The sequence below is a fragment of the Melopsittacus undulatus genome, chromosome 1, assembly GCF_012275295.1.
Source record: "Melopsittacus undulatus isolate bMelUnd1 chromosome 1, bMelUnd1.mat.Z, whole genome shotgun sequence".
NCBI lineage: Eukaryota > Metazoa > Chordata > Aves > Psittaciformes > Psittaculidae > Melopsittacus > Melopsittacus undulatus.
The window spans coordinates 89,790,515-89,800,888 of NC_047527.1; the positions used below are offsets into that span (position 1 = coordinate 89,790,515).

The 10,374-nt window shown below is 43.8% G+C and overlaps 1 protein-coding gene across 1 annotated transcript; it reads left to right on the forward strand.

Moving 5' to 3' along the window:
- Positions 1-225: 225 nt before the first annotated feature.
- EDN1 (endothelin 1) lies at positions 226-4,908 on the forward strand. The gene is made up of 5 exons (XM_034069419.1): positions 226-438; positions 648-801; positions 1,755-1,913; positions 2,192-2,299; positions 3,638-4,908. The coding sequence occupies exons 1-5, from the start codon at positions 375-377 to the stop codon at positions 3,774-3,776; spliced, it is 624 nt and encodes a 207-aa protein (XP_033925310.1). The 5' UTR covers positions 226-374; the 3' UTR covers positions 3,777-4,908.
- The last annotated feature ends 5,466 nt before the right edge of the window (positions 4,909-10,374 follow it).

The following is a 10,374-nucleotide window of genomic DNA, read 5'->3' on the forward strand; positions in this document are numbered from 1 at the left end:
CCCCCGGCCCCCCCGGCCGCCGCCGCCGCCCCCCGCCGCTCTGAAGTTTGCAGGCGATTTCCTTTCCAGGCCGCCCTTATCTCGGGCCGCACGTTGCCTCGCGGTGACTAATAGCAGAATAACATTGTCTCGGGATAAAATAGCGCCGGGGCTGTTTACCCGCTCCATGGGGGTTCGCTATAAAAGGGCGCCGGGGACCGCTGCGCCAGCCAGACGCGTCGGGGCGCACCGAGCCGCTGCCTGCCCTAGCTCAGTGCCCCGAAGGGGACGGGACACGAGCCTCCGTCCAGACGCTGCGAGAGACTTTCGCCCCTTTTTTCTCTTTTATTAATTTTCCCTCCTTTCCTATTCCCGTCCCCTCTCCGCTGCCTGCTATGGATTATTCACAGATGATCGTCTCGCTGCTCTTTGTGCTCTGCCCGGGGCTGCTGCCGGCAGGTAGGTGCCGGTCGCCAGTCACCCGTCGTCGGTGCCGCCGCTCGGGCTCAGCTCCGGGGGTCTGCCGGGTGACGCTACGGCTCCGTGCCGCCGGGCACCGCGGGGAGGGAGCCCGAGGAGGCTGAGGGTGCGGCGGGAGGGACTGTCGGCAGAGATGCGCGGGGTGCGTGGTGGCCGCGGGTGCTGAGCTCTACCGCTCCCTCCCGCAGCCCCCGGAGCCGAGGCGGCCGCCGCTCCGACACCCCCCGCCGCTGCCACCGCCGCCGCGCACCGCCGCGCTCGGCGCTGCTCCTGTTCCTCGCTGATGGATGAGGAGTGCGTCTACTTCTGCCACCTCGACATCATCTGGATCAACACCCCCGAGTGAGTGGACTGGGGGGCTTCGGCGGTTCCCGAGTGATGGATTTCCCTTTGGTTGGAGAAAAGGGCGGGGGGATACATAGGTCAAAATTAAAAACCACAAAATCCTCTGCAGAAATTGCATGGGGAGGAAGGAACAGTTATTTGCACCGTATTTTCTATTGCTTCCCTGCTTTTCTGCCGAGTTTAGCAGTGAGACTGTTACCAGGAGAAAGTGAGAAGGATTTGACCACTTAGATTGAGCAGATAGCTCCTAATAGCCCTAACACACCTGCGCTCTTAAAATCTGAGCAGGAATATTTACTTCGGGTGCTGCTCAGCAAAGGCTGCAGGATACTTTTCGCTATGAATCAGAAGCAGACAAAATACCAGAAGTATGATTTTGCCACCCTGAATTTGTCTGACCATTTTTCTTTCCGACAAGCTGGGAGGCTATAAGGCTCGCTTTGACACGGGCTGGCTCCACACCCCCTGTTGCTACTCTCTCCTGCAAGTTAAAGCATCCCACATGTTAATAGGGTTATGTAGTGTCCATTTCAGCTGTCTGCTTACCAAAATGTAGTAAGCCAGAGCCTCGCCTAACGCTGCAAACACTGGCTGCAGTGATTTGTTTTGCTGCTGAGCACAGAGGATCTGTTCTTCACTTTTATTGCTACTTTCACTATTTGAAGTTACCAAAGTTCAAAGAGATGAGGTTTTATTGCTTTCTACCGTGCAGGGAGGCACAGCAGCCTCATGAAATCTCAATTAAAAGGCCATTAGCCTTGTCGGTAGCCATGCTAATGTTGCAGGATCATCAGAAACATTTGCATGGAAACTGTGACCGGCAAAGCATTTCCAATGCCCCAGCGTTTACTCATGCAATCAATCCCATTGATGAGATTGCCCAAAATACCCCATTGTTTTGAAGCCACAGAATTATTTGAATTATTTTCATGTTGTCTTTCTGATCATAGGAAGACTGTTCCATATGGTCTCGGAGGTCCTTCTCGATCCAGAAGATCGCTGAAGGACATGGTGCCAGAGATGTTTGCTGATCCTAGCAGCAGATGCCAATGTACCAACCAGAAGGACAAGAAATGTCTGAACTTCTGCCAGACAGGAAAAGATCTCTGGTGCGTCTATTGTTGCTACTTTTAAAAAGGCTGTGCATGTAAAAGGGGTGGATTGTGGTAGACTTACTCATTTTGGTGCTTGCTGAGTGAATAATCTCCCCAAAGCCATGCCTCCTACCTGAGTGCTCACACTGCTATGATACATACTATGGTTTGGCCCAGAAAGGTTGCTTATTACATGCCTTGAGAAGTGGTTGGTGAGGTGCCTCACCTTGTGGACTGCAGACTTGTTTGGTTGTTGTGTTTTTTTAACAGCAGCACCTTTTTCCTTTTAACAGGTCTCAGTCCACAGTGGAGAAAACCTCACGTCACCGCAACAAAGGTGGCAATTGCACTGGACCCAAATGCATGAGCCGAAGGCTTGTTGACAGCAAGAAAATGAAGCGGTGAGTTTCTTCTCATTCTGTTGTAGTTCCCCGGCATAGCAATAGAGAGCACAGTTCACCTGCCTTCGAGGCAGTGTGGGCTTAGCTGGTGATTTCAGCTTGAGAGATAGAGGAATCAATGAGGATATCTTGAGGGCTTTTCTTTGTGCAGTGGTGTGTTAGCTTGTGAAGACATGAGTGCTGAGCTCTATCTAGCATCCTCCATTTGTTTAGAGGAAGAAGACTTATCTATAGGCCTAATTCAGAAGAGCATGAAATAATGAAATACTGACAGAAATAAATAGAACCTGTTATTTTACTGGGTTCATGTATCCTCTTAGCTACTTGAAAATATTATGTCCCAGCTATTCTAACATGAAGTTGAATCAGAATGCCTTTTCCTAGATACTTTACTCCATTTTAATGGGGGGAACAAAAAAAAAGGAGTATTGATCTACCCAGATTTTGAATATAATATTTCTTCCGGCTGGTGTGGCTGGCTTTTTAAAGGCAGAAGGTGGATTTCTACCTACCTTATCTCCTGATAAACCTATGTAAAATGAATACAGGATGTTAGTGCAAAAAGATTGAGGAAGGGTAAAATGAAGACTAAATTCACATTGGAGCCCAATTTAATATTTGAGATTATGAGTAAATTTCAGGATTGCCCTTTGAGACCTGTGCATAAGTTGAGTGGCAGTAGGCAGCAATATCACTCCAGAGTGAAATTCAAAGACACATGCATTGGACTTGGTACAGCTATGAAGCCAGCTTTGAAGCTGGGTGTTAGTACAGCTGTATCAGCCCAGCGTTCAGACATATGCCCATGTAAAAGTTTGGCATAAAGAAGTTTGTCCATGCAAAAGAAGGCTCTGCAGTGCTACTTTCACAAGCAGAACAGGATTTATGACAGCAGGCAGCCTCATGATTTTGAGTGAGACTTAGGCCCTAGCAGTCTTAAATTATTTTAGAAAATGGGCATGCTTATTTAGTTACTTGAAAAATGCACCCATTCATTGGAACCAGGATCAGGTTTACCTAAATGAAATAAAAACAGCCAAATAGAGTAATACTGAAGACCTCTTCTTCATAGCATATATGCTATTTAAGGAAGTCTAGGGCATCTAGATTTGAATGAGTATTTTAACTTATTTTAATGTTAACATTAAAATTCTGAATATAATATTTCAAGTGGCTAAGGTTAACGTAATTTGGACAGAGGTACAGCAATCAGGAGTTTCTGAGGATCCTGTAGCAGAAATCTAGACTGAAGTTTATTTAACCAAAAACTTAATGTCTGCACACTGGAGATGTATCTTCATTATTGTAACAACAAATGTCAATTTCTTGGTTTTGTAGGCTGGAAGCTATTGGTAATAGCATCAAAGCTTCCTTCAGTATCGCAAAACTGAAGGCTGAGCTCCAGAAAGGGCGGAAGCTCAAACACAACAGGGCGAACAAAAGGCAAAGCTTCTGGGAAAGCCTGAAAGCATCCTAGTGGGAAGATGACCTGAATCTTTCTCCATCACACTTGCTGGCAAAGCACCACCAAAACTCTCTCTTGACTTCTAACATTCCACAATGGTGAAGGGTCTCTCTGTCCAAGTGTTTGAGCAGCAGAACAAAACACCGAGGAAGTCCCATATTTGGAAGTATAAAAGGAAAAGATTTCATCATCTTGGAATTCAGATGGATGCGTAAAGGGGGTGAAGGGGAATCCACAGTAACATACATGAAAAGCCATTTTTTTTCTGAAGAAAAATCTGAATATTGCCTCTGGAATGTTACCCATTAATTGCGCAGCCTTCAGGATCTACATCAAAAGCATCTTGCAAGGAAGACCTCAGAGATGTGCTTAGAAAGGACAGAAAGCAAGATCTGAGTGGACAAACTTCAAGGCGAAAAACTCTACCTTTTGATTAAAATGCAAAAATGAAAGCCACAGTGCTACTTTAATCAGGACTTACTGCATATATACGTGTCTACCTCGCGTACTGTTTGTTGCACTCCTGCTAGAGTATTTTTACACCTTGTTATTGCCTTTACTAATCAGCTGCAACCCTTTGCCTTTTTTCAGAACTCTACTTTACTTGTACAACCAAAGTTATCAGAATGTGGGTTAGGCACTGTGGTTGCTTTAGATACCAAAGGACTCTTCAACATAAAATAAAAATGAGAGGACACTACTAAGTTTCCCGTAACAAGAATGTTTGGCTAACTGAAGTTCTAATAATAGAGGTTGTTGTGTCTTACATTGCACAAAAATGCACTGAAGCGGGGATGTACCAGAGGCTGTCGTGAGATACATTCAGTGCCTTGTTTGGTAGAACTGTGTTGAGACAAAGGGTTGTTTTGAATTATGTCAAAAGGCTAACATTAGGTGAACGTTTATAGCAGTGAATTTATTCACTGTTGAATTTGCTGACAGGTTGAATCTTATGTGCTTATTTTTTTTTTGTGTTTTATATTTATATTCACACAAATTCTTCATTATATTTACCATGTTGAATACACATTGAAGTAGGCCATATTGGTCTATGCATGTTTTATGTATTTCTGTATGAAATTGGAAAATGCTTTATGCCTATCAAGGTAAATATCTCCAGAAATAAATATTTTTAATTACTGTATTGGTTTGGTTTTCATATGCCCTGCTTTTTCATTGGGTGTGGCTCCGTGATCATGGAGGTAGATTACCCCATATACAAAGCTGACCTAGATGAAGCATGTACTTTTAAGTGAGATTAACCAGATTGCAACACAGAAATTTAGTGCTAAATGTAAGACAACAGATAATGTTTGTTCTAGCTTCAAGCCGTCTTATCAAAACTTCATGGCAAAATTTGAATTGGCCAAATGAATTTACCCTTGTGCAGCATTCTCACATGACTGATGTCTTTTTCATCCAGTAGTACAGTCTTTTATTGGATACAGTGTACCATTAAAATATGACCAGTAAGTGGCTGGATATAGATGAACTAGAGGAAAAAATGCACACACTGAATGCTTCGTGGGCTATATTGGACTAGAAAGTGTTACGTTACTTGTTGCCATGCTGTCCTGAAAGTCTCAGACCAGCCCATGCAAGTTAAAGATTGAAACCATAATGGAGCCTGACCCAAGCCCAGAAAATAACTAGAGTGATAGACAAACACTGCAAGTCTCCAAACATTGCCCTAAAGTGGTTATAGCTGGAAAGATGCTTAAAGAAAATAAATGCATTTAATAATCTGTGATTCTACAGAAAAAAAACCAACAACAACAACAAAAAAAAACCAAACAACTGCACAAGAGTTAAGTCCATGGGTAAAATGGAGTGGTGGGGGGTTTTAAAAAAAAACAAACTTCAACAAACAGCTACAATGCAAGATGGGTGATGCACACACTAACAGTAAAATTTCCCCATTAAAAATTTCTGAAACTGTTCTGGGTTTCTTGTCAGTATTCATTTGATTGCAACATTTTTCACACCAAAGCACCATAAGGCTGAATGAAGACTATATCATGTTTCCTTCACACTGTTCTGCTACATTTTGGGGCAGTAATTCCATGGAGAGATGGCAATGCTGGCACCTTGGGTCTGAGGGAGAGTGGGAAAGAATTGTAAGCCCCTGCCCTTTTGCAGGGCAGGATGCAGCCCCTGGAGCCACCCTTTGATCTCTGTATCACCAGTGCTAACTGCCCAGGATGGGTATGGATCAGTGACCTCTGTCAGGTGTGAAGAGACCTCACTAAAGCTCTCTGTTTTCCTATTTCTTCCACTACCAGTAGTTGCCTTAAGCAGGGAAAATAAACAAGCAAGTACTGGAGGTGCTGCTTCTCATCCAGCCAAAGCAGCAGGCTGGGGTGCCCTGCTAGGGAATGGGCTGTGAATTGACAGCCCACCCCAGTTGGTCCTGTTTTCTCTCCCAAAAGAGAGTGGCAGGAGAGCAGTGATTTTGGGAGGAGAGTTGTGCCACAGCAGCGCCTGTGCTGTTATTAATACTGGTTATCTGGATTTTGTAGACAGCCAGAGTAAATGATGCTGTAGATGGGCTTAGTAGCCCAAATTCCTGGCCAGCTGCTTAAGTGATTCTTGAGACATCATCCTAAAAATAAACTTGTTCTTTCTAGGGTTTACTCTATTCATGCCTAGACTCAAAAGCTGGCTTTCATCCTCCTTTCCTTCCCTGTGAACTGACCTCACTGCTTGTTTATACTGCAGCTTTGTGTAATGATGGGCACCCACTGGCCCTTTGGGGAAGGCATGGTCCTAACAGCTGTGCAAGGTAAAGCAAGACCCCTTCACAGCACTGAGCCTGAGCAGCAATGCAAAGAGCACAAGGAGGGTGAGATACTCCTGTGCCAGCAGTTTGCAGTCTTTGGGGAGAGTGGCTGAAGCCATTTCTTACTGCCTGCTCCTATTCATGTGCAGCGGTGACAGGAGGGGATTTGCCCCTGCTCCAACCCCATGCTGTTTACCTTCTGTCATAGGCGCATAAACTGCGATTTACCCTGATTTGCACTAATGAACGGGACCAAAAGCCAGAATTTAAGTCTGTTGTCTCACTGAATAAGCAAAAGGGACTAGAAAGCATTTTATCTCAAGGCTGGCTCACAGACAAGTACCAGGATCTGCCCCAGAGGTTTGCTCCTTTGCAAAGCAAGTTCCATAGCAGAAAGAGAATCAATAACTCAGGCCAGAACCTCTGGTGAAAAAAAGAGAGGCATGGTATGTGCTGGGATTTATGGCACTGAACACAGAGGAGTGTAAAAGTACATTCTTACTCATAATAAACGACCTGAGCAAAAAAATATTCTACCTGAAGCCAATGGAAACATTGTGCTGACTGCAGAGGCAAGGCTTCAGAGTCAGAGCTCTCATTCTTCTGACTGGAACTAGTCTCACTTCTCTTAAAAAGTAAACCTTTCATGACCATGTTCTATCTCCTTTTCAAGTGAGAAATTTTCCAATCAAGGATGAAATTTGAGAAGGACGAAGGGAAGCAAATAGAGAAGAAGGCCACCACTGTCTAGCATAGCCATACCCTAAGGGTCCCAAAATATAGCTAACATACAGCTAAAATTCAGCTCAGATCAAGAGCAAGGAAAGGCCCCATTCCCAAGCTGTTACCAAGTTGTACCTCCCTCCTCTCCTTTTTCCTGGGTTTGGCGTGGCCATTTCTGAAAAAGGTTTTACAGGAAAGGACAAATATTTCTCTCAAAAATTTAGCCTGCTGTACTTGTTTTTATTCAATGCTGTGTGTAATTCTTGCTCAGTTGGTTTATTTTTGTTTTCTCTGGATAAAGGGTGTTTTGACTATATATCAAAACAAGGTATACAATGAAACAAAGCTTCAACTTGTGAGTCAGGCTTCAAGTCAGGAAAATACTACAATGCTACTGAAATTCTTTCCATCTTATCTACATAATTCTGACCTAATTTTTCCAGAAATGGCTACTCTAATCCGTACCATGTTATCATGAACTGCTCCGAAATAATTCATGCAGGATGTCCTAATGTTGCCTATAGAAGTTACCAAATACCAGTCTCTTTGTTAATGTTTCCTTACATTAGGATAAATTTAGCCACAACAGCACACTTCTATATTTGCAAACACAGAATGAGCTAGATAAACCACTGTTTGAATGCTATCTGATATTTACTTTCTTCACACTCAACTGTTTGTGTATATAAAACCATATCTATCCTGACTTCACTTGCATCATGGAGCTATTATTAGGTTCTTGGGTAGAAATCCAGCTTCCATGCTCAGCCAATATCTTTATTTAATTTACTGTTCTTCCTTTGTGACCTAGGAAATAAAAGTATGGGGGTTTTGATTAATGAGAGGAGAATGCTTGGAAGCTGCGATGGTGAGTGTAAGTATGCAGAGAGACAGAGAGCCATAGATAAAGTACAAAGATAGTGACAGGATCATTTTTCCTGAGGTAAACATCATGCGAATGACATTTTGGAAACTTAGCCAGAATGAGTGTTCATGTCTTTCTGTATTTTATATCTCTGATCAAATCTGAGTTTGGTGAAAAATTATAGGGAAGCCTATCTTGCTGTTTCTCAATATGGTTAAACAACCAGTTGGTATGTCTTAGTGTTGTGCCTGGGACAAGTTCCCTTGCTCTGATCAGGTCAAGGAGACCTGAATTCTGCCTGAAGCCCATTGGGTCAGTCGGTCAGCCAACAATTCCCTCAGCTTTAGAGGAATCATTTGTGCCAGCAAAAGTGAGAGCAGAATTTCACCCAAAAAGGCTTTGTTCTTTCTGGTACCACCACAGTGGGAACAAACAGACACTGATTTGCTGATGCTAGCACAGGGTTCCAGTGGCCTTTGCTGCTCTTGGTCTGGGTTTGAGGGGGGGGTTTGTTGTTGGGTTTTTTTCTCCCTACAAGCATTTGCTAGTAACAAATTACAAAACCAGCACTTTGGTAAGCAATGGGGCAGTTTGCCTCTGGCTCAAGAAAGCTGCATTCAGAAATGAATGAACCCCATGGAGTTTGTGGTTTCATTGACCTCTCCAACTATTCTGGGGGCTGCAGAAATGATTTAAGTTCACCAGCTGTAATTCAAGCCCACACTGTTGTTGTTGTGCTTTCCCCCCCTAGGAAACGAACTAAAACCCCCAAAACAACCAAAAACAACAACCCAACCCTAAACCTATTTTTTTTTCTAGCTAAAGGAAAAATGCATGTTATGTGCCAGTCACTAGAAACAAATCCAACCTCTAGTCTGGCAAGAAGAAAGCAGCACTGTATTTTGGTCACATATATTGGATTTACATTTTCCTCTGCTTTCTCCATCTCTTTTCAGAGTCACAAGTGTCCACCATGAAAACTTAGCCAATTCCCTAAGGACTTGTGCAAAGGTAGGCACTTGCATCAAGTGTTTTGATGGACCAGAGCTTCTCCTTCTGTCATCTTTCTTTTCATTTGAGTCCTGTTGTTGCAAGAGATCTGTTTTTCTTTTACTTTTTATTTTCATACCCTCTTATTTCCAATGGAAGCATAAAGCAGTGATTTTTGCAAACTAGACAGCAAAATAGTGGGCAGAGAAATCTGGCAAACAGTGCTTGTTGCATTCTTATCAGAAATGTGCAGGCCTTTAAGTAGTGTATGACCTGCGGAAGGATTTCTAAGTGCCTGAGACCTCTTACAAGTGATTTAACTAACAAGGCTCAGCCCCATAAAGAATCAAACTCTGTGGCCATCAGCTGCTCATGAAAATGTGGTCCTGTGTGGACAGACTGCCTGGGAGCTTCAAAGGATCCAAGGTGCTGAATGCTTTGCAAACCAAACTCACTCCTCAAGAAAGAACTTCTGTACTTTCTCATACCCTGAACTTGCTCACCAACTTTGGTGAGCATCACTCAAGTAGCATAAGCAAGCACAAAACAAGAAGCATGATATTATCTGCAGGAGAAGTACTTTGAGAGTGACTTCTGGGTTTTCCCCTCATGACTGTACATCTCATCTGACTTCAAGGGAGACATCTCTTTCCTCACGCATGGGCTGTCCAGCACATCCATCAGGCAGATTACTTCATTATGTGGCAAGGGCAAGAGAGATCAAAGAACCCATGCTGCTGAAAAGAGTGATCATCACTGGACTGCAAAAAGCCTACCCTGCATGGTGCCACTTCCAGCATGACCCTGGGGGGACAGGAGAGAGGGTGGCTGCAAGTCACAAGTCACACCAGCAGCCTTGCTCAGTGCCCTGGAAATGTAAAACACCCTTCCCACATGGCTGTGGGTTCACCCTGGGTAATGCCATGCAGGCTACTTTGCAATGGCAGCTGCTCTTTCAGTACCTATGATCTCAAAATGACCTCATGGGTTTTGTCAGTGTCTTTTAGTAGATTTTTCTGAGAAAGCATCTCAACTAGGAGGGCTCTTCACACATCATTCAGGTGAGTTTGGGGTACGCCACTTATCTCACCAGCCCAGAGGTTTTTTCGTGTATCAGTCACGGAGCGATAGCGTATCATAGAATCATAGAATAGTTAGAGTTGGAAAGGACCTTAAGATTATCTAGTTCTAATCCCCCTGTCATGGACAGACACCTCACACTAAACCATGTCATCCAAGACTCCATCCAACCT

Excerpts from the sequence above, each read along its gene's own strand:
- EDN1 (XM_034069419.1), top strand. The coding sequence starts at position 375 with ATGGATTATTCACAGATGATCGTCTCGCTGCTCTTTGTGCTCTGCCCG. Across the intron at positions 439-647 it reads CCCGGGGCTGCTGCCGGCAG|CCCCCGGAGCCGAGGCGGCC; the intron begins GTAGGTGCCGGT and ends TCCCTCCCGCAG. Across the intron at positions 1,914-2,191 it reads CAGACAGGAAAAGATCTCTG|GTCTCAGTCCACAGTGGAGA; the intron begins GTGCGTCTATTG and ends TCCTTTTAACAG.